General features: G+C 43.0%; 1 protein-coding gene across 1 annotated transcript in view; it reads right to left on the bottom strand.

Annotated features, from left to right (window-relative positions):
* The window catches only part of IRAG1 (inositol 1,4,5-triphosphate receptor associated 1), a 156019-nt gene that overhangs the window by 73529 nt on the left and 57172 nt on the right, over positions 1-25318 (bottom strand). Inside the window, 1 exon segment of the mRNA XM_003412003.4 lies at positions 737-837. Within this exon segment, the coding sequence (XP_003412051.3) occupies positions 737-837 (101 nt within the window).

Below are 25318 nucleotides of genomic sequence, written 5' to 3'. Positions count from 1 at the left end.
TCTTGTCTGGTACAGATGCAGATGACTTCTGTGTAGGAGAAAAGATAACTACAAAATTATAGTTTCATTGACCTATTTTATATCTAAATTAGCAATTGTATTCCAGCATTGTTTTCCTGACCACTGATTATATGTATATATACATTGCTTATATCCAACTGACTTTGTTTTGCTGCTTGATTCTCTCACTAATGAGTTAAATAAAATCTTTGACACTTGCTTAGTATATGTTTATATGAGAACTATTTTTTTAACTCTGGAAAGTATACTTTGACAACTTCACTCTAGCTTGACAATGCATTGGCTAGCACTGCTAAAAACCAACGCAGTGACAATCTTGTGCATGTTGGCCAATGTCTCTTCCAAGAGATCTTCTTCACGGGCCCCACTTTGACCAGGAGCAGAATTCTACAATAAAGATTCACATCTTTCAGATCTGTCTGCAAATATCTGGGGGACAAGTCTGCTATGGCTTTTGTTTTTCTTAAAGGCTAACAGATACAAAGGGCAAAATCCAGGAAATTAAAAAAAAAAAATTGGGGGGAAAAATACAGTGGAAAAATTCCAAGTTCTCTCTCCCATTTTGAAAACCTGCTTGACTGTATTTTCATCAATAAAATGATACAAGAAAGAAGTAAAGATCTATTTTTTTAAAAAAGTATATAGCTCTTTGACCCCCATGTTCTAGAACATATTGTTCTTCAAAGCACAAGGATCAGGCACGTGGAGCATGTACCTGTTGGCCAGGTTTTTGTCAGTATCTCCTTCTGGTGAGCTGGCATCCCCAGTAAGGATGATTGCAGGTGGACTGCAAGATGTTCCTGCTGAGGGAGGGCCCTGGTAGTTTGGAATAAAAACAGAGATAGAATTAGGCAGAGGATGGTGGAACTTTCAGGCCTGGAGATGAAGCATTTATTCCAGCATCATGACACTCGGAGATATCTTGATAAGGGGATAAATGTAGTTTATCTGGACTATTCAGGGAAAAAAAAAACAAAGATGGTTTCTTCTTCATCCCCTAGCAGGTGTCTCCCTCACTTAATACAGTCCACTTTTCACGCTCTAAAATCAGCCATCCCTTTGCTAGAAGTTCTCACTAACAATGTGGGAGAGGAATGGTGCAGAGCCCTCAGACTGTGACCAGACCTGGCTGATGGAGAGAGTAGAGGCCAGGAAAAAGGTCGTGGCACCATCCATTCCTGATATTGAGTCACAGTATTAAGTCACAAAATTCCTATAGTTGTGTAATTTTGACATTTTGATAATGATGATTTGTTCAATGAATAATGAAATGCAATTTGTTGTTGCTTTGAAAAATGTTTAAGTAAATATGTTTCTGAAATTAGAACAAAGTTATTGTCCAGTCCTTAGTTTTGAGGCATTATTTCATATTTACTGAATTAATAACATTCAAAATAATATCTTACGTTGGTGAAGGAGTCCTGGGTGGTACAAATGGTTAAGCACTTGGCTACTAACTGAAAGGTTGGAGGTTCAAATCTACCCAGTGGCATCTTAAAAAAAAGGCCAGGCAATCTACTTACAAAAAGTCACAGCCACTGAAAACCATATGGAGCACAGTTCTGCTTTGAAACATATAGGGTCACTATGACAACTGGGTTTTTTGTTTTGTTGGTGAAGTTATAGTGGAATTGTGCTGCTGATGGCTTTGTGAATTGTAAAGCCATATCAGGGGTATAATAAATATCTGCTGAGTGAATAAATGAATTAATGAGATAAAAACAATATGGAGTATACAGTAAAATTTATAATGATGCACCTTTAACATGTATTTTCCCAGTCTAAAAGCCATGGTGGTGCAGTGGTTTAGGGCTTGGCTGCTAACCAAAACATTGCCAGTTGGAATCTACCAGCCGCTCCTTGGAAACCGTATGGGGCAGTTCTACTCTGTCTTAAACAGGGTCACTTTGAGTCAGAATTGACTCGATGGCTATGGGTTTGGTTTTTGGTTTTGGTAACTGGACTGGGGGTATAGGTAGGACCACATTAACAGGAATACACAGTATCTCTCTGGTTCTTTTACCTACCTGCTACTGCAGTATTTTTCATTTCAGAATTGTTCCCAGTTATATCTGGAAGACTCTCTAGGGTTGTTGCACATGTCCCTTCATCAGCTTAGCATGGTGCCTGCCATTTTCCTTCTCCTCAACCCCAGCCCCCTTTACGGACACGTGCTCCTCTGCTGCCAAGGCCCTCTGAATGCACTACAAACCAAAACAAACAAACAAACCCAAATCCGTTGCTGCAGAGTCAATTCCGACTCATAGCGACCCAACAGGACAGATCAGAACTGCCCCACTGGGTTTTCAAGGGGCAGCTGGTGGATTCAAACTGTTGACATTTTGGTTAGTAGCCAAGCTCTTCACCACTGCACCACCAGGGCTCCTGAATACACTACAGTCTATGTCAAAGATAGCATCTCCTGCTGCTCCTCAGCATGTCACATCATCTCCCACCATTGGTGTGCTTCCTGCAGCTTTAGAGCAGTGAGAGCTGGTTGCTTCCATCGCCATTTTCTCTGGAGGGCCAGGTCCTTTTGGAGCCCCTGGGCATTCAGCATTCTTACCTCCACTAGCCCTGATGCAGCCACAGCCTAGGGGGCTGCCAATGGACAGGTGCCACACACAGACTGAGCTGAACTGTGTTCTTAAGCTCTCCATGTGTAGGTGTTGGTTCCTTGCAAGGTGGGGAGGAAGCTCTGTCTCCTTTTCACATTATACTTTGTAAAGTGGGTCTTACTTATACAGAGCTGTCTGGAAGACTCCGAATCCCACAATTTTCAGTGAACCCAGCTCTTTCCATTTTCACTTGCATCTCTTCCCTCTCTTGGCCTCACACATAAGACCATGTGAGCTGGCAAACAGTCTCTGAGGGAGAGTCTGGCCAGGGAACATTGTGTTGCTTCCCTTGCAGAAAGGGTGCTTTCATTTGGAAGCCCAAAGCCAGATCCCCAAGAAGACATTCCTTGGGCTCTATGTTCTTAACCAGGATCTCTTCAACAGGAGAGAACTGCAGTGGTTGAAGGAGGCGGAAGCACTCAGAATCTCCAAGCTCATGGAAGAGCAATTTGGCCAGAGTAGGAACCAGCGATGCCTACTGTAAGAGTCAAACAGTCATGGACTCAAATGTTTGCTCCTCAGCTAGCTACTATCTCTGTGTCTTTGGGGAAGTTATTTAACCCCTCTATGCCTAAGGATCAAAAAATCTAATTCACACACACACACAAAAATCTAATTCACAAGGTTGGTGTGAGGATTAACAACAATGTTGGTAAAGTACTTACCACATAACTGATATTTTCAATAAATGGTTGTATTACTTTCATGTTATTTTTCTCTCATTCAACAAATACTTCTTAGGTAGGTATCCACCATGTACCAGGAGTAGCTTGATCTTACAAATATAAGGGTCTCAAGGGCTCACAGTCTAGCAGGAGGTACAGAAAATTAAACTAATACTTATAAAAAATAAAAGAGATGGGCTATATTCTGTGGGACTCAGGTAAAAGAAAACTCCCTAGGTAGGGGAGTTGAAAAACCTATATAGAAGAGGGGACATCTGAGCTAGTTCTTGAGGGATATATATAAGCTGGGAAGACAAAGATATTAGGAGAGATATTATGGGCAAAGGGAACAGCATTAGCAAAGGACATAATTGGGAATTGGGAGACATCAATGTACCTGGAGCACGTGGTATAGAAGGGGTTGGGGTGGGAGCAAAGATGAAGCTAGAATAAGAAGTCAAACCAGCTTCTGAAGGACCTTGAATGCTACTCCAATGAGTTTGTCCATTATGGTGTTGGAGATAGGCAATTCTGAAGATTAGGCTTGAAAATAACAAGAAATGCTGACAGCAAATCTATCCATGAATTCATATGACTCCTATTGGTTGAGATAATGAATGTTGTTGTTAAGTGCCATCAAGTCAATTCTGACTCACAGCAACCCTATGTACTACAGAAGGAAACACTGCCCCATCCTGCGCCATGCTCACAATTGTCGTTATGCTTGAGCCCATTGTTGTAGCCACTGTGTCAATCCATCTCGTTGAAGGTCTTCCTCTTTTTTGTTGACCGTCTACTCTACCAGGCACGATGTCCTTCTCCAAGGACTGATTGCTCCTACTAACATGTCCAAAGTATGTAAGACTTAGTCTTGCCATCCTTGCTTCTAAGGAGCATTCTGGTTGTCCTTCTTCCAGGACAGACTTGTTCATTCTTTTGGCAATCCATAGTATATTCAATATCCTTTTCTAACACCGCAATTCAAAGGCATCAATTCTTCTGTCTTCCTTATTCATTGTCCACCTTTCATATGCATATGATGCAATTGAAAATACCATGACTTATGTTAGGCACACCTTAGTCTTCAAGGTGGCATCTTTGTTTTTCAACACTTTAAAGAGGTCTTTTGCAGCTGATTTGCCCAGGGCAATGCACCTTTTGATTTCTTGACTGCTGCTTCTGTGGGTGATTGTGGATGCAAGTAAAATGAAATCCTTGACAACTTCAATCTTTTCTCCATTTATCATGATGTTACTTATTGGTGCAGTTGTGAGGATTTTTGTTTTCTTTATGTTGAGGTGTAATCCACACTGAAGGCTGTGGTCTTTGATCTTCATCACTAAGTGCTTCATGTCCTCTTCACTTTCAGCAAGGAAGGTTGTGTCATTTGAATAACACAGGTTGTTAACGAGTCTTCCTCCAGTCCTGATGCCTCGTTCTTCTTCATACAGCCCAGCTTCTCAGATTATTTGCTCAGCATACAGATTGAATAGGTATGGTGAAAGGAGACAACCCTGACGCATACCTTTCCTGACTTTAAACCACCCCTTGTTCTGTCTGGACAACTGCTTCTTGATCTATGTACAGGTACTTCTTGAGCAAAATTAAGTGTTCTGAAATTCCCATTCTTTGCAATTTTATCTGTAATTTGTTATGACCCACACAGTCGAAAGCCTTTGCGTAGTCAATAAAATACAGGTAAACATCTTTCTGGTATTCTCTGCTTTCAGCCAGGGTCTATCTGACATTAGCAATGATATCCCCGGTTCCATGTCCTCTTTGGAATCCGGCCTGAATTTCTGTTGATATACTGCTGCAGTCACTTTTGAATGATCTTCAGCAAAGTTTTACTTGCGTGTGATATTAATGTCCCAGAGCTCTAGTCCCTCCATGAACACAGATATCCATCTTTCCATCAGGGGCTCCTCCTGGAAGAGATGCCCAAGGAGTTTCCCAAAAAGCAATAACTCGTTCTACGGATAGTATCACCTTGATGTGCTGATGGTGAACTGGCATGTTTTGTCCTCTTGTCACATGGTCCCTCAGTTCCCATAACTGTAAAATGGTCAAAGGCCTTGTCTTAGGCTGGGTTCTCTAGAAAAGCAAAACTAGTAAAGCATATAAATATATATGGAGAGAGATTTATACCAAGGAAATGGCTCACTAGGCTGTAGAAGCTGGAAAGTCCCAAGTTCATGGGTCAACCTGGAAGCTTCTCCTGGCCCACAGTCTGTAGAGACCAATGAATCCCAAGATTGGCAGGCAAGACGGTAGGTAAGCTGCTAGCTCAAGTCCCAAGAATGGAGGTCAGATGAACAGGAGCCTGCTGCAGCATCCAGAGTGAGAAAAGGCCACAAGCCTTGCCAGAAAGCCCATCTATATTGGAGAAAGGCCACACCCCCAAGGAAACTGCCTTTCAACTGATTGGCTACTCACAGCAGATCCCATCATGGAGGTGATCACATTATATCAAATCTCATCATGCAATTGATCACATCTTTATACAACTGCCAAATCACTGAGGATCATGGCCCAGCCAAGGTGACACATAACCTTAATGATCACAGGCCTGGTCTGTCTCAGAAGATGTGATAATAAAAGGAAATGATGAATATGTAGGCACTTTGATCCGTGTCATACTGTTTACAAATATTCATTACTTCAGTCTACCATTAAAATGAGTGGTGGCTTTACTTTAAATTAACCAGGTCTTTCCATCCTTTGTTCACCAGGCTGCCCTGGTGGAGGCCAGGCAAGCAGCAGAGGGGTTGGGGGCTTCCAAGGGGCCAGAAGGGAAGCACGAGGATGTTAGGTCATGGTCTGGGGAGCAGGGTTCAGGGAAGCATCTGAGGTCAAGAAGCGGAGGCAGTGTATCAAAATGAAAGATGGTGAGCTGGGGTGGGAACGAGCAAGGCTAGCAGCAGGTGCAAAGCCAAATGGGACAGCTAGAAAGAGGGTGCAATAGGAACATTTTATACTATGTGGATTCTCTGGTGACCAGGGAGGGCTGAAGTTTGTCCATGGACTCCTCCTCACATCATTAATAGGTTTTCTTGATGTGTGGCCTCTTAGATGCCAGTTAAGGAATGACAGCCCCTGTAACCTATTCTCTTACCTTCAGAGAAGGCAAATTAGGGACCTGTGGGACTGTTTGGGAGCACTGGTGGCACAGTGGTTAAGAGCTTGGCTGCAAACCAAAAGGTCAGCAGTTCAAACCCACCAGCTGCTCCTTGGAAACTCTGTAGGGCAGTTCTACCCTGTCCTATATGGTTACTAGGAGTTGGAATCAACTCCATGGCAGTGGGTTTTTAGCTGGGACTGTTTGAAGGAGTTCTGCTGCTGCAATGGTTAAGCACTCAGCTGCTAACCAAAAAGTCAGCGGTTTGAACCACCAGCCACTCTGTGGAAGAAAAAATGTGGCAGTTTGTTTCCATACAGATTACAGCCTAAGAAACCGTATGGGGCAGTTCTACTCTGTCCTGTAAGTTGGAATCGACTCAAGAGCAACAAGTTTGGGTTAGTTTTTGGTGTCTGTTTGATATGAGCAGTGTTTACAAGCGTTTTAATTAGTTGCAACATTTCATATTCTGTAGAATTCACAATAAAGGTCTGGATTTCCTGCTTTTCTTGGAAAAGCAAGAGATCGAACCATCTTGGTCCTACATTTCTGGAGAGTAGTCCTTGGCTTGTTGTTGTTGTTAGGTGCTGCCAAGTCAGTTCCGTCTCATAGTGACCCTATGTGCTACAGAACAAAACACTGCCTGTCCTGCGCTATGCTCACAATCAATTATGCTTGAGCCTGTTGTTGTAGCCACTGCGTCAGTCCACCTCGTTGAGGGTCTTCCTCTTTTTTGCTGACCCTCTACTTTACCAAGCATTATGTCCATCCCCAGGGACTGATCCCTCCTGATAATATGTCCAAAATATGTGAGACACAGTCTTGCCATCCTTGCTTCTAAGGAGCATTCTAGTTATACTTCTTTCAGACAGATTTGTTCTTTCTTTTGGCAGTCCATGGTATATTCAATACTTTTGCCAACACCACAATTTTTCTTCAGTCTTCTTTATTCATTGTCCAGTTTTCTCATGCATATGAAGCGACTGAAAATACCATGGCTTGGGTCAGGCACACTTTAGTCCTCAAGTTGACATCTTTGCTTTTCAATACTCCTTGGCTAGAGTCAGCTTAAACTAGCCTGCTTTAATCATCTATGCCAAAGGTGAGCACAACAAGCCTCTGAAATGCTTCCTAGTTAGCACAATGAGATTGGGAGTGGGATGAAAGTACCCCTCATTCCCTAAAATGTTGTACCAGGGGCCGATGCCCTCAGTATTGGCACCCGTGAGGAAGTGGCCTACAAGGCGCTGGAGCATGCTGCTTTCTGGTGTAAGTATTCTGTATCCTGGCCAAGGGTCCCTTAGCAACAAAGCTCTCTTGAGTTGGTTGCCATGCATGGGCTGTGGGCACCCTCACTTGGAGGAAGGTTGGTGCAGAGGCACCCACACAGAAATGCTGAAACATGCCATGTGTGGCAAGTGCCAAATATGTAACTACAGACACGCACAATCCCAAACTGTTTAAAAACCTGGAAGCATGAACCAAACGGGAAAATCCTCCAATCCTTTGATGGAGTATTATTTGTTCTCTCCTCCCAATGTGTGCAAAGTATACAAGTAATAAAATCAAAGTGTTCTTTCCCTAATCAGCTCACAGAAAGATTGTGCAAGCTCTGAGCAACTTTTCCCAGTTTTCCGAAAAATTTGTTTTTGAGGAGAACAATCATGTCTTATGCAGGTTGTTTTTCACTCTAACAGGAACTGGAGAGAAAGTAACCTAGGAGAAAATGTGGGAAGATACCAGGGGCTCTTTAAATGCAGTATAAATACGCATTCCTTCTCCCACTATGAGCTGCCCAACAGAAGGCAGGGCCCCAAGAAGGCTGGCCAGGCAATAGGTCCAAATGTAGGGTTTGCCAGACAATTCTACCTGGTTTTTTTTTTTTTTTTTCCAGCTCCTTCGCCCCCTTCAGGAGGGACTTTAAGGCCTGTCTTAGTCATCTAGTGCTGCTATAACAGAAATACCACAAGTGGATGGCTTTAACAGAGAGAAATTTATTTTCATACAGTCAAGTAGGCTAGAGGAAACACTGGTGGCATAGCGGTTATGTGCTACAGCTGCTGACCAAAGTGTCGGCAGTTCGAATCTGCCAGGTGCTCCTTGGAAACTCTATGGGGCCATTCTACTCTGTCCTATAGGGTCGCTATAAGGTCGCTATGAGTCAGAATCAACTCGACGGCACTGGTTTTGGTTTTTGTTTTGGTTAGTAGGCTAGAAGTCCAAATTCAGGGCGTCAGGTCCAAGGGAAGGCTTTCTCTCTCTGTCGGCTCTGGAGGAAGGTCCTTGTCATCAATCTTCCCCGGGACTAGGAGCTTCTCTACACAGGCATCCTGGGTCCAAAGGACATGTTCTGCTCCTGGCACTGCTTTCTTGGTGGTATGAGGTCCTCAACTCTCTGCTTGCTTCCCTTTGCTTTTATCTCTTGTAAGATAAGAGGGGAAACCCTGGTGGCGTAGTGGTTAAGTGCTACAGCTACTAACCAAAGGGTCAGCAGTTTGAATCCTTCAGGTGCTCCTTGGAAACTCTATGGGGCAGTTCTACTCTGTCCTATAGGGTTGCTGTAAGTCGGAATCGTCTCGACGGCACTGGGTTTTTTTGAAGATAAGAGGTGGTGCAGACCATATTCCAGGGAAACTCCCTTTACATTGGATCAGGGATGTGACCTTAGTGAGGGTGTTACAATCCCATTCTAATCCTTTTTAACATAAAATTACAATCACAAAATGTAGGACAACCACACAATACTGGGAATTACGGCCTAATCAAATTGACACATATTTCTGAGGGACATAATTCAATCCATGACAAGGCTCTCAGGCTCTGGAGCCAGAATTGTTCATTACACAGCTTCTATTCACTACCTGTGTGACCTTAGACAAGTTACCTCCCCACTCTGTTCTTCAGTTACCTTATCTGTAGAATGTGGTATATTGTAATATCTACCTCACAGGGTAGTGACAAGAAGAAAATAGATTGATATGAAAATAGGTTTGCCAGATAAAAAACAAGATGCCCATTTATATCTGAATTTCAGATAAACACCAAATAATTTTTTTAGTATAAGTATATCCCAAATAGTACATGGACACACCTACATTTTCATTTGCTATATCTAGCAACTGTATATGAAAAGCTCTTAGAACAGTATCTGGTACTTTGTAAATGCTTGATAAATGCTAAATGTTATATTTCATTATCTCTGAGGTTGAGCTGATTACTTTGGAATTTGGTTTGAGGAATTATTGTGCTTAGTTCTGGGTATAATCAACTATTTGGATTAGGAGGGTTTACCCCACCTGGTCAGGGAGCCCACCGAGCTCCTCCCTGGGGCATCTGGCCACACAAGCCCAAATAATCAGTGACTCCCAGAAAAACCCACCTCCAAGGCTGCCTTCGCCTGGCACCTCTCCCTCTCTCAACCTTTGCTTCACAAACCAAGTCTTGATGCCTTTGGTGGGATAAGTGTCTCACTCTGAACCTTTCTGGGTTACAGACACATGAGACAAAGAAACAAATGTTGGTAAAGTGACATTCACTCCGATCCACTGTGTGCAAGGCCTTGTCCTGGTGTTTCTGGTGTATTTTCTCATTTAAGTCTCCCAGCAATACTGTGAATGGACCTGGGAATACGCACCTGCAAATTGGGGATGATAAAACCTCCCAACCTTGTAGAATCATGAGAAGGAAATGTGAAGATGAAGGTGAAGTCATTAAGCATGGAATAAGTGATCGATATATTCTTTTCCCAGTTCAGTCCCCACCTTACCAATGAAAAAAACTGGCTTGTACAAAGCTTTGTGGCTTGTAAGTATATTCATTAATGTTAATTAAAACACCAGGCCTGTTGACTTTCATGGACTGCGTACTTCCCACTATACCACGCTGTGTTTGCCTTTAGTCTCATCACACAGGCCTTCAACTCTCCTCTCGTATTCCTCCAAGCTGTATCCTTCCTCACAAGCCTCTTCCTCCAGGAAGGCTCCTAGCCAGCTGGGGGCTGAACACAGCTAGGGGAAAGGCAGCAGGGGCAAACCATGCCCTTGGCACCCCTCCCACCCTTCGATTGGCCCAGCCCCTGGAGATTCATTTCCCTCCCCTGGGGTCAGCTGAGCACTATGGGGCTGGGCCAGCTCCTAGTAGGCTACTCTAGAATAAGCCAGCAGGTCACATTTTGTTCTCCTTAAATAAATCTTATAGAAACATTTAAATGTTTACTTCACTTATAAATTCCCAGGAATGCACAAATGGTTTCCTAACTGCCTGGGCCCAGGGATAAATATAGGCCAGTGTCATAGATGGGAATATTAGCTTCCTTTTTCCAATGTCACATGAGTAGGCCTGGGCTAGGAAGCTCTAAGGAACAGCCCCAGCCTCAGCCCAAGCAGGAGTGGAAAGTTTAGCTCCTATAAAACAGGCCCTGGTAGGCAGCCTGGAAGAGGAGGATCTTTCCAGAAGGTAGTGTGGGTAATGGAGAGAGCATGGGCTCTGAAATTGGATAGGCTTGGGCTGGAATCTTGCCTGGATGATCCCAGCAAGAAGCTTAATTTCTCTGAGTTTTATGCTCTAATCCATTATATGGAGCTAATGATCTCCATTTTTGGAGGTTGTTTCAAGCATTAAATGTAATAAGGCAATAATAATGATGATGACGATGATAGTGGTGAGGAGGGGTTATGAGGACTGTTGTGGCTACATACCCCATCCCTCTCTCATGGCCCGCAGGGTAAACGGGAACTGCCTCTGTAGAGAGAGGCCCTGGCCACAAAGAGGAGTTAGCTCTCTTGTAACAGGATAAAAGCACTTTCTAGGGACTTTCAAGAAAGATTATTCCAGTATTATTTCAAGAAGATTATTCCAGCGGCAAGTCCTAAGAGAACAAGAGAGAGTGGAAGCGCCTCTGCTGAGGTTTCCTGGACGCAGGGCTCCTCCCTGTCAAGGACTGAGGACCAGTTGCCTGGCTCCCTAGTGTCCACCCAGTGGAGGCGCCCACGCACCCAGGGCCTGCCCTGCCTCTGGTGGATCCTCTTTGCTGCCATTGTCTACTCTATTCCTAGAATCCAGGAATCAATAACCACTAGATTACCTTGTGTTCTTTGTCACTGTTATTACTCTCATGTGAACAGGCTTCAGGAGTGTGCAAATGCACACAATACCCAGTAATCTTGTTCTTCACAGTGTATTACCCATCCATCTATCCATCCAGCCATTCATCCATCATCATCTTCTAGCCTCTTTTTCTCCCTCTCTCCCTAATAATTTTCCTACCTTCATTCATTCCTCCCTTCAATCCAGCCATTTAAGCATCCACTCAAGATACCAAAGAACCATTCATCCACCCATTTACCCATCTATCCATCCATCCATCCGTCCATCTACCCACCCACCCACCCACCCACCCACCCATCCATCCATCCATCCATCCATCCATCCATCCATCCATCCATCCATCCATCCTTGCTTCCCTAAGCTTCCATCACATTAGGATCTATGGTGAGGGTTGGAGTCACACACATGAAAGACATGGCCTCTGCCCCCAAGTAGCTCACACACAGTCTGGTAGGGGAGATGGGAAACAAAGAATGACATAAGGTACTCAATAACTCCCAATAAAAACTAAGGACAAACTATTGCAATATATGTTCCTTCTGTGTATAATCATCAATATTTCTAGAACACTTTCTTCTTTGTCCTAGACATTTCTGCAGCTACAATCTCACAGCTCTTGCTCTGCGACTGAACCACCAGTTCCTGGTGGAACTGTCTTCTTGAGCCATCCCAAGTTGTAGCTTCTTTTCCTTGGTGCGGGGAGGTGGGGTGGTGGGACATCAAGCAGCTGCTGTCTATGCCTAGTACCTCTGGTTCCAGGACACTTTCTTTACTGCTAGGTAGGGCTGAGGTGGGAGGTAAAGCTGGCAAGAACAACTTGGCAGGGAATTTAGGTTTAAATCTCCACTCAACCATGACACAACCACGAGACCTTTAACAATTACATAACCTCTCAGAGACTCAGTTTCTTCATCTGTAAAATAGAGATAATGATGTCTAGATTAGATGGATGCTATTAGAGTCAAATGAGGCCATGTAGCCAGTGCACAATAGATGTCTCCAATATTTTCTAGACCAGATCCTAATGCTTTACCAATAAGTTATTTGAGGACATTTCATTGAAGGTCTCAATCAAGGCTACTCTTGCAAAGGGTATGATGAGATACGTGGAAACGAGCACAGAGAGAACAAATTAAAAATCTTCAACTGGAGCACTCAACAGTACTGCCAGATTTCTGGTGATTAGAGTATACTTACCTACCTCAGTTTTCTTATCTTTTAAATGGAAAAATAATCATAGCTACCCCCTAGAGTTGTTGTGATGTTAATATGTATAAAGTGCTTAGAGCAGTGCCTGGCACATACCAAAAAAAAAAAAAAAAAAAACCCAAACCCGTTGCCATCAAGTCGATTCTGACTCACAGTGACCCTATAGGACAGAGTAGAACTGCCCATAGAGTTTCCAAGAGGTGCCTGGTAGATTCGAACTGTCAACCTTTTGCTTAACAGCTGTAGCACTTAACCACTATGCCACCAGCGTTTCCAAATAGGATGCATGATTTAAGGGCTCTCATTCTGTGAGTTGGGGAGAGGGATATCCCTACTCTAGACAGTCCTTATTGGGTTTCAAGTGCTTTGCGTGCATTATTTATTTAGTTTTCATCTCAATCCTGACAGAGAATTAATTCTTTGGGCCCTAAGCCTTCTTCCCCAGTGAGAAAGCACACATTCCCTAAAGGGTCTCCAGGGCAGTGTAGACAGAACCCCAATCTGCTGACCAGTGAAGACAGAATCTGAACAGCCAAGAGGAGGTAAAATGGAGACAGAAACCAGCAATGTTTCTCAAGTAGTGATCATATTAAACTCTAGATATTCCCAGGAACAGCACAGCACAATTAGGTCCTTCAATTCCTGGTCAGAGAAGGTCGTGGGAGAATATAGCACAAATCAGACCACAGGGAATTGTCATTTAACTGTAAGTCTTCTGGAATTTGAGTGCCCTGAGAGCGGGTCTTGGTTAGTTGGTGCTCAATAAATATTTGTTGAATAAATACAAGTCAATTCCATATTTATCGAGTGGCTACCATGTGCAATAAGGACAATGAATAAGGAAGTGAAAGCTGGAAAATAAATAAGGAAGACCAAAGAAGAATCGATGCCTTTGAATTATGTTGTTGGCGAATATTGAATATACCATGGACTGCCAAAAGAACGAACAAAACTGTCTTAGAAGAAGTGCAGCCAGAGTACTTCTTAGAAGCAAGGATAGTGAGACTACGTCTCACATACATTGGACATATTGTCAGGAGGGATCAGTCCCTAGAGAAGGACATCATGCTTGGTAAAGTAGAGGGTCAGAGAAAAACAGGAAGACCCTTGGGATGGTTAAGATTGTGTGTTGACTTGGCTGGGCCATGATTCTCAGTGTTTGTATGTGATCGCCCCCATGACAGGATCTGCTGTGAGTAGCCAATCAGTTGAAAGGGAGTTTCCTTGGGCGTGTGCCCTGCATCCAAATATAAGTTGATGTTCTGGCTTTTGCCTGCTCTGGATCCTGCAGCTGGCTCCTGTTTGTCTGACCTCCGCTTCTTGGGACTTGAGCTAGCAGCTTACCTGCTGATTTTGGGATTCATTGATCTTTACAGTCTGTGAGCAAGAGCTCTGCTCTCCAACCTACTGATCTTGTGTTTAGCAGCACCTGCAGCTATGGGAATCAGGACAAGCCTCTATCTTGATCCACAGACGTGGGGAGTTCCAGCATCTACAATTGTGAGAGCCACTTCCTTGATATAAATCCCTCTCTGTATACATTTATGTACTTTACTGGTCTTGCTTCTCTAGAGAACCCAGCCGAAGACAACTCTCAATGAGACGGATTGACACAGTGGCTGCAAAAATGGGCTCAAAGATAGCAATGATTGTGAGGATGGCACAGGACTGGGAAATGTTTCATTCTGTTACACACAGGGTCACTATGAGTTGAAAATCAACTCAGTAGCACCTAACGACAACAACTACGTGCAAGTACGTAGTCATCCTTTTCCTGTATGCTCAAACAAATGTCATCTTGGTATAATGGGGTATTTTCTGGATTAGGAAGAGGAAGAAATTACTGTAATTCTAGCCCTGTTTCCTTGACTTATGGCTGTGAGACAGTGGAATCCAGGTCTTGCTACTTCTTTGTTATGTAATTTTGGACAACTAGCTTAACCTTCCCAAACCTTAGTTTACTGTTGGGTATAGTCATCTCTACCTTATAGGTGGTGTGAAGGTTAAATGAGATAGCAATGTGTAAAAAATTAAGCCTAGAATGCAAAAGGAGCCCTTTTCCCTTTGTTTGGATAAGACACCTGCTCTGAACTCTAGTCTCTGTTCTGCCTATATCACAGTGGTGCTGGAGGATCAATTGCAATGACATACGTGAAAGCATTTTGTAAATCATTTTCTGCTGTATTAAGGATTGAGCAAAGTAGTATGTATGAGCTGAGTACTTTGCTCAGTACCTTACATGTGATTTCTGGTTGCTGTGAAGTCAAGCTGCCTGGCTCAAATACTTAACTCTGTTATCTCGTGCACATTATTTTTTTCTCTCTCCTGTGCTTAAATTCTTCATCTATAAATGGGAATAATAATAGTACCCACCTCACAAAGGTATCATGAAAATAAACGACATAATGCATTCAACAAACCTAGCATGGTCGCTGGCCCACTGTAAAAAACTAAAACCAAACCCACTGCCATAAAGTTGATTCCAAATCATAGCAGGCCTACAGGACAGAGTAGAACTGCCCCATAGGGTTTCCAAGGAGCAGTTGGTGGATCTGAACTGCCGGCGTTTTGGTGGCACCAAGGCTCCAGCACATGGTAAGCACCCGCAGTTTATAGATGAGGACACTGGGGTAAGTTGATAACTTACCCAGGGTTACATTCAGGGATGTGAAGCCCAGGCTCTTTCCACTCTGCTGTGCTGCTTACGCCTTGCGTTTCTAAGAACGAAAAGCATTTCCTGTACCTTCCAGAACTCCCTGGCTGTTAGGAAACCCAGCTTGTTCACTCTCCTCCTCTGAAAAGACAGAACAAGCAGGGTCGGCCCAGTCCACTGACTGAAAGTGGTGAGTCAGGGTGGATCTCTCACTACACTGACACAAACAGGAAGAGAATTCCAGATTTGTTATGGTGGCAGCTATCATGGTCTCCAATTCTGGGCCAAAAAAGGAGGCAGCTGAGTGACTTTGGCTTTTTAGCCAGAGATTCCAGGAGCTCCACAAGCAGATCCCTTCCTGTTAGGGCCACACACAGAGGGCTGCTTCTCTAGAGTTCACTCCAACCTCATCTCAGTTACTTAAAAATTGGAGGTTGGGGAGACACCACCAGTTAGTTGAGTGCTACAATGCTCTTAAGACACGACACTGCTGTATAATAGGACTAAGCATCAATTTTGCCTGGAGGATCAAAAAGTGAAGCACAAAGTAGAAGCTTGGTGAGACTTGGAATGAGAGTAACGCATGTGTGTGGCCTAAGCCAGGCAATGGCATGGTGGTCACCAGAAGTCAATTTACATCAAATGGTGCTGTTTTTGCTGTGTGCCAGAAGGAAAAAAGGGAAGGGTTTGCACAGGAAGGGGTATGGGCAGCACAGTGCCTTGGCAGGACACGTGATATGGAATTTTGTTCACTGGCCCCACAGGCTCATGCACCTAATGCGGAAGTAGGCAGAAGCTAGTATCACTGCTCCTAGAAGGGGTTTGGTAACACCCAGTACCACAAGCTGCCTTTCTTTGGTGTTCACATGGCAGTGAGTTCTGCAAGGGTCCAGGATGGACCCTCTCAGACAAGTGGCTTTGGGAGCACAGGAAAATATCCCCTTGACCAGGCATCCGAGCTTGCACAGAGGGCACCAGAGGCAAAGTAAATATTTTTCGAGCTGAAGCTGAAGAATATTAGAACAAGTCCATGAAAGCCGAAGTATGGTCTTAAGTATATCCCACCTGAATTTAGAGACCATCTCAAGAATAGATTTGACGTATTGAACACTAATGACCAAAGACCAGAGGAGTTGTGTAGGGTACAGACTAAGAGCATGGGCTCCAGGGCCAGGCTGCCTGGGTTCAAATCCTACAAGTTGTGTGATCTTGGAGGAAAATACTTAATTTCTCTGGGTCTCAGTTTTCTCAGTTATGAAATAGGAAGGATAATACCTACCTCCTAAGATTCATTGGACGTTAAATGAGTTAATACAGTAAAATAGCATGTGATAAATGCTATATCAATGCTAGCTGTTGTCATTAAATGGCTATGTGAGTAATGGAGATGGGATGGGGGAGGAGGGGATGCAGTGGCTGCGAGGGGTGCTAGAGCAAAAGCTGTGAAAGATATAAGTCTGCTCATGAGCTTACATTGATCTGCCTCTGGGGCACCTGGAAATCCTTAGGAGGAGGATGGGAGTGGTCCAGAAAACTAGAACTAGTGAAATGTGGGTTCTTATGCTAACGTATCTGTCAGTTTGTTGTACTAGCTTGCGTGCTGCTGTGATGCTGGAAGCTACGCCACTGGTATTCAAATACCAGCAGGGTCACCCATGGCAGATAGGTTTCAGCTGAGCTTTCAGACTAAGACAGACTAGGAAGAAGGACCTGGTGGTCTGCTTCCGAAAAAAATTAACCAGGGAAAACTTTATGAATACAAGCGGAACATTGTCTGATACAGTGTGGGAAAATGAGCCCCCCCAGATTTGAAGGCACTCAAAATACACCGGGGGAAGAGCTGCTTCCTCAAAGTAAAGTTGACCTTAATGACACGGATGGAGTCAATCTTTTGGGACCTTCGTTTGCTGATGTGGCACGATTCAAATTCAGAAGAAACAGCTGCAAACATCCACTAATAATAGGAGCTTGGAATGTACAAAGTATGAACCTAGCAAAATTGGAAATTGTGAAAAATAAAATGGATCACATAAGCATTGGCATCCTAGGCATTAGTGAGCTGAAATGGACTGGTATTGGCCATTGTGAATTGGACAATCACATGGTCTACTATGCTGGGAATGACATATTGAAGAGGAATGGTGCCGCACTCATCATCCAAAAAAAATGTCAGGTTCTATCCTGAAGTACAACACTGTCAGCGATAGGATAATATTCACAGGCCTACAAGGATGACCATTGAATATGACTATTATTCAAATTTACAAACAAACCACTAAGGCCGAAGATGAAGAAATTGGAGACTTTTACCAACTTCCACAATCTGAAATTAATCAAACACACAATCAAGATGTATTGACAATTACTGGTGACTGGAATGTGAAAGCTGGAAACAAAGAAGATCAGTAGATATGGCCTTGGTGATAGAAATGACGCTGGATGCTGCATGATAGAATTTTGCAAGGCCAACGACTTCATTGCAAATTCCTTTTTTCAACAACATAAATGGCTACCATAAATGTGGACGTAGCTGGATGGAATACACAGGAATCAAGTCAACTATATCTGTGGAAAAAGATGATGGAAGTGCTTAATATCATCAGTCGAAAGAAGGCCAGGGGTTTGACTGCAGAATAGACCATCAATTGCTCATACGCAAGTTCAAGCTGAAGCTAAAGAATATTAGAAAAAGTCCATGAAAGCCAAAGTATGATCTTGAGTATATCCCACCTGAATTTAGAGACCATCTCAAGAATAGATTTGACATATTGAACACTAATGACCAAAGACTAGAGTAGTTGTAGAATGACATCAAGGACATCATATATGAAGACAGTGAAAAAAAAAAAAACAACCCAAACCTGTTGCCACTGAGTTGATTCTGACTCATAGCAACTCTACAGGACAGAGTAGGACTGCCCCATAGGGTTTCTGAGGAGCAACTGGTAGATTTGAACTGTCGTCCTTTTGGTTAGCTCTTAACCACTGTACCACCAGGGCTTCAAGTGAAGAAAGCAATAGGTCACTAAAAAGACACGAGAGAAAGAAAATACCAAAATGGATGTTAGAAGAGACTCTGAAACTTGCTCTGAAACACTGAGTAGCTAAAGCAAAAGGAAAAAATTACAGAAGATTTCAAAGGGCAGCCGGAGAAGACAAAATAAAGTATTATAATGACATGTGTAAAGATCTAGAGTTAGAAAAACAAAAGGGAAAAACATGCTTGGCATTTCTCAAGCTGAAAGAACTGGAGAAAAAATTCAAGCCTCATGTTGCAATAGTGAAGGATCCTACGGGCAAAATTCATGTCTGTCAGTTTGTCGTACTGTGAGGGTTTGCCTGTTGCTGTGATACTGAAAGCTATGCTACCGGTATTCAAATACCAGCAGGGTCACCCATGGTCGACAGGTTTCAGCTGACCTTCCAGACTAAGAAAGACTAGGAAGAACGACCCAGCAATCAAGATTTAGACGGTGAAAATCTTATGAACAGCAGCAGAACAATGTTCAATATAGTGCCGGAAGATGAGCCCCTCAGGTTGGAAAGCACTCAAAAGACGACTAGAGAAGAGATACCTTCTCAAATTAGACTCGACCTTAATGACGTGGATAGAGTCAACCTTTTGGGACCTTCATTTGCTGATGTGGCACGACTCAAAATGAGAAGAAACGGCTGCAAATATTCATTAATAATTGGTACGTGGAATGTATGAAATATAAATCTGGGAAAATTAGCAGTCATCAAAAATGACGCATTGTGCGGAGACTTAAACACTAGCAAGTGGCCATCTATGATACATCAATTGGTCTCAACCCACATGGAACAAAGGAGAATGAAGAACAACAAAGATATAAGGTAAAGATGAGCCAAGAGACAGAAAGGGCCACATAAACCAGAAACTGCATCAGCCTAAGACCTGAAGAACTAGATGGTGCTCGGCTACCACCGATGACTGCCCTGACAGGGAACACACAGAGAATTCCTGATGGAACAGGAGAACAGTAGGATGCAGATCTCAAATTCTTGTAAAAAGACCAGGCTTAATGGTCTGACTGAGACTAGAGGGACCCTGGAGGTCATGGTCTCTGGACCCTTTGTTAGCCCAAGATAGGAAACATTCCCAAAGCCAACTCTTCAGACAGGGATTGGACTGGACTATAAAACAGAAAATGATACTGGTGAGGAGTGAGCTTCTTGGCTCAAGTAGACACATGAGACTATGTGGGCAACTCCTGACTGAAGGCAAGATGAGAAGGCAGAGGGGTACAGGAGCTGGTTGAATGGACACGGGGAATACAGGGTAGAGAGGAGGAGTGTGCTGTCTCATTAGGGGGAGAGCAGCTAGGAGTACAGAGCAAGGTGTGTATAAATTTTTGTGTGAGAGACTGACTTGATTAGTAAACTTTCACTTAAAGCACAAAAAAAAAAAAAAGAAAGAAAGAAAATGACACATAAACATCGATATCCTAGGCATTAGTGAGCTGAAATGGACTGGTATTGGCCATTTTGAATCCAACAATCATATGGTCTATTATGCCAGGAACGAAAACTTGAAGAGGAATGGTGTTGCATTCATCATCAAAAAGAAAATTTCAAGCTCTATCCTGAAGTAGTAACGCTATCAGTGATAAGATATCCATATGCCTACAAGGGAGACAGTTACTGTGACTATTATTCAAATTTACACACCAAACACTAAGGCCAAAGATGAAGAAATTGGAGATTTTTATCAACTATGGAACATGCAATCAGAATGCATTGATAATTACTGGAGATTGGAATACAAAAGTTGGAAACAAAGAAGAAAGGTTGGTCGTTGGAAAATGTGGTCTTGGTGACAGAAATGATGCCAGAGATCGCATGATAGAATTTTGCAAGACCAATGACTTCATTACAAATACCTTTTTTCACCAACATAAACAGCAACTATACATGTGGACCTCACCAGATGGAATACACAAGAATCAAACTGACCCCATCTGTGGGGAGAGATAATGGAAAAACTCAATATCATCAGTCAGAACAAGGCCAGGGGCAGACTGCAGACAGACCATTAATTACTCACATGCAAGTTCAGGTTGAAACTAAAGAAAATTAGAACAAGTCCACAAGGGCCAAAGTACGTACTTGAGTATATCCCACATGAATTTAGAGGCTATCTCAAGATTAGATTTGATGCGTTGAACATTAATGACCAAAGCCCAGACAAGTTGTGGAATGACATCAAGGACATCATACATGAAGAAAGCAAGAGGTCATTAAAAAGACAGGACGGGAAAAAAGACCAAAATGAATGTCAGAAGAGACTCTGAAACTTGCTCTTGAAAGTCGAGTAGCTATAATGAAAGGAAGAAATGATGAAGTAAAAGAGTCGAACAGATGATTTCAAAGGGCGGCTCAAGAAGACAAAGTAAGGTATTATAAGGACATGTGCAAAGAACTGGAGATGGAAAATCAAAAGGGAAGAACAGGCTTGTCATTTCTCAAGCTGAAAGAACTGAAGAAAAACTTCAAGCCTACAGTTGCAGTTGGGCTCTATGGGGAAAATATTAAATGACTCAGGAAGGATCAAAAGAAGATAGAAGGAATACACAGAGTCACTATACCAAAAAGAATTGGTTGACGTTCAACCATTTCAGGAGGTAACATGAGCAGGAACCAGTGATACTGAAGGAAGACATCCAAGCTGCACTGAAGGCATTGGCTAAAAGCGAGGCTCCAGGAATTGACGGAATGCCAACTGAGATATTTCAATAAATGGATGCAGTGCTGGAAGCACTCACTCGTTTATGCCAAGAAATCGGTAAGACAGCTACCTGGCCAACCAACTGGAAGAGATCCATATTAATGCCTATTCCCAAGAAAGGTGATCCTACCAAATGCAGAAATTATTGAACAATATCATTAATATCACATACAAGTAAAACTTTGCTGAAGATCACTCAAAAGCAGCTGCAGCAGTATATCGACGTGGAACTGCCAAAAATTCAGGCAGGATTCCGAAGAGGATGCAGAACCAGGGATATCATTGCTGATGTCGGATGGATCCTGGCTAAAAGTAGAGAATACCAGAAAGATGTTTACCCATGTTTTATTGACTATGCAAAGGCAATTGATTCTGTGGATCATAATAAATGACAGATAACATTGTGAAGAATGGGAATTTCGGAACACTTAATTGTGTTCATGAGAAACCTGTACATGGATCAAGAAGCAGTAGTTTGGACAGAATGAGGGGATACTGCACAGTTTAACATCAGGAAAGGTGTGTGTCATGGCTGTATCCTTATACCATACCTATTCAATCTGTATACTAAGCAAATAACCTGAGAAGCTGGACTATATGAAGAAGAGTATAGCATCAGGATTGGAAGAAGACTCATTAACAACCTGCATTATGCAGATGACACAACCTTGTTTGCCAAAAGTGAAGAGGACTTGAAGCACTTACTGATGAGGATCAAAGACCACAGCCCTCCATATGGACTACACCTCAACACAAGGAAGACAAAAATGCTCAAAACTGGACGAATAAGCAGCAACATCATGATAAATAGAGAAAAGATTGAAGTTGTCAAGGATTTCATTTTACTTGCATCCACCATCAACATCCCATGGAAGCAGCGGTCAAGAAATCAAAAGACACATTGCATTGGGCAAATCTACTGCAAAAGACTTCTTTAAAGTGTTGAACAGCAAAAATGACACCTTGAAGACTAAAGTGTGCCTGACCCCAGCCATGGTGTTGTCAATCACCTCCTATGCATGTGAAAGCTGGACAATGAATAAAGAAGACCAAAGAAGAATTGATGCCTTTGAATTGTGGTTGGAGAAGAATATTGAATATACTATGGACTGCCAAAAGAATAAACAAATTTGTATTAGAAGAAGTACAACCAGAATGTTCCTTAGAAGGAAGGATGGCGAGACTATGTCTTATGTACTTTGGACATGTTGTCAGGAGGGATCAGTCCCTGGAGAAAGACATCATGCTTGGTAAAGTAGAGGGTCAGCAAAAAAGAGGGAGGCCCTCAATGAGATGGATTGACACAGTGGCTGAAACAATGGGCTTGAGCATAACAATTGTGAGGATGGTGCAGGACCAGGCAGTTTTTCATTCTGTTGTACATAGGGTCTCTATGAGTTGGAACTGACTCGATGGCACCTAACAACAACAATGAGCAAAATACTGAAGGACACAGAAGCATCAAAAGAAGATGGAAGGAATATACAGAGTCACTGTATCAAAAAGAATTGGTCAACATCAGCCATTTCAGAAGGTAGATTATAATCAAGAACCGATGGTATTGAAGGTAGAAGTCCAAGCTGCACTGAAGACGTTGGTGAAAAACAAGCTCCAGGAATTGACAGAATACCAACTGAGATGTTTGAACAAACAGATGCAGCACTAGAAGTGCTCACTCATCTACATCAAGAAATTTGGAAAACAGCCACCTGGCCAACCAGCTAGAAGAGATCCATTTTTATGCCTATTCCAAAGAAAGGTGACCCAACAGAATGCGGAAGTTATTGAACAATATCATTAATATCACACACAAGTAAAATTTTGCTGAAGATCACTCAAAAGCAGTTGCAGCAGTGCATTGACAGAGAACTGCCAGAAATTCAACCTGGACTCTGTAGAGGACGTGGAACCAGGGATATCATTGCTGATGTCTAATGTATCCTGGCTGAAAACAGAGAACAACAGAAAGATGTTTACCTGTGTTTTATTGACTGTGGGAAGGCATTCAACTGTGTGGATCATAATATATTATGGATAACATTGCAAAGAATGGGAATCTCAGAACCCTTAACCGTGCTCTTGCGTAACCTGTACATAGACCAAGAGGCAGCTGTTTGAATAGAATAAGGGGATTCTGTGTAGTTTAAAGTCAGGAAAAGTGTGTGTCAGCGTTATATCCTTTCACCATACTTATTCAACCTATATACTGAGCAAAATAATGCAAGAAGCTGGACTATATGAAGACAAAAGTGGCATCAGGATTGGAGGGAGACTCATTAACCACATGTGTTATGCAGATGACACAACTTTGGTTGCTGAAAGTAAAAAAGACTTGAAGCACTTACTGATGAAGATCAAAAATTGTAGCCTTCAGTATGGATTACTCTTCAACATAAAGAAAACAAAAACCTCACAACTGGACCAATAAACAACATTATGATAAATGGAGAAAAGACTGAAGTTGTCGAGGATTTCATTTTACTTGGATCCACAATCAACATCCATGGAAGCAGCAGGCAAGAAATGAAACAACACATTGCATTGGACAAATCTGCTGCAAAAGACCTCTTAAATTGCTAAAAAGTAAAGATGTCATTTTGAGGACTAAGGTGTGCCTGACCCAAGCCGTGGTGTTTTCAATGACCTCATATGCATGTGAAGGCTGCACAATGAAAAAGGAAGACAGAAGGAGAATTGATGCCTTTGAATTATGGTTTTGGCAAGGAATACTGAATATACCATAGACTACCAGAAGAATGAACAAATCCATCCTGGAAGAAGTACAACCAGAATGCTTCTTAGAAGCAAGGATGGTGAGACTTCTTCTCACATACTTTGGACATCTTATCAGGAGGGATCAGTCCCTGGAGAAGCACATTATGCTTGGTAAAGTAGAGGGCAGGGTCAGTGAAAAAGAGGAAGACTCTCAACAAAACAGGTTGATACAGTGGCTACAACAATGGGCTTAAGCATAACAACAATTATGAGGATGGCGCAGCACCAGGCAGTGTTTCATTCTGTTATACATAGAGTCTCTACGAGTCAGAACCAACTCAACAGCACCTAACAACAACAGTAGCAGCTAACGTGAGCCTATTTGCACCCTCAGACTTGGAAGACACCTATGAGGAGGTCATGCTGTTCTATTGAGTATGTTTTATAATATGGTTGCTGGTCACAACCCAGGAAATCACTGATGCTCTAATCAGACTGCATCTGGGCCCCAGGGCCAGGCAGAGGGGAGAAGTGGCTGGTATGTGTCCATAGGAGGGCCTGGAGGAGGTTAAAAACTGTCATGGGAGCAAGACTGAGGGAACTGGAGGAAAAGAGACTCCAGGAAGGCCTAGAAACTTCCTTCCTGCATCTCAGGTTTTTGCCCCACTACAGGCCATTGTGGAGGGCAGAGCTGAGGGAGAATCACTGCGGAGGGAGATTCCAGCGTGACCAGGAAGAAGAGCCAGTCAACCATGGCACAGACTTCCTTGTGAGGTGATGAGCTCCTGATATGGAGTTATTCCAAGATTCCCAAGACCCACCCCAGGAGATTCTGATTCAGAAGGTCTAGGGTGCTGGAGAGGATTTAACAAGTCCCCGAGGTGATTAGTTTGGGGCCCATTGCTATGGATGACTTTACCTGCCTTGGAAGAAGGTGCTTAGAGGTGATCTGGGATTCTTTCTATCTCTGAAGGTCTGTCATTCTGTGGTCCCTTAAGGTTACAGGCTTGTATCCTAATAGCTTTTATTCCTGCCAGAACCACTTATCTCCAAGTTTATCCATTTGAGCTCCTCCCTGTTCAAGGCAGAGCCCAGAAAACACTGTTCAGGGCACAGCTTCAGAGAATGCATTGTTGGGAGGCTTCACTCTGAGATTTGTTTGTGGGTTTTGATTACAGCTTCTGATTTTTTTGAAACCTAAAGGGTGTGTGTGTGTGTGTGTCTGTGTCTGTGTGAGTATGTGAGTGTGCATGCACTTAGGAAGAAAAACAGGATCTAGTCCACAGCTTCTGTGTTTTGTGTGGGAAGGCTTCAGCTAGCACTCTTGCCAGTGATGGGAAATGGGGGCGGGGGCCTAAGGCACCAGAACTAGGGCTGGACTCCGGGGAGCTGTGAACTCAGAAGGATGCTCTGTTCTTTGCCTGCTTCATGTAGTGGGAATTCACACGGTACCAGGAATTCTAGCTG

This window comes from Loxodonta africana, chromosome 7 (assembly GCF_030014295.1).
Source record: "Loxodonta africana isolate mLoxAfr1 chromosome 7, mLoxAfr1.hap2, whole genome shotgun sequence".
Lineage (NCBI taxonomy): Eukaryota > Metazoa > Chordata > Mammalia > Proboscidea > Elephantidae > Loxodonta > Loxodonta africana.
This window is presented reverse-complemented; position numbering and strand designations above follow the sequence as displayed.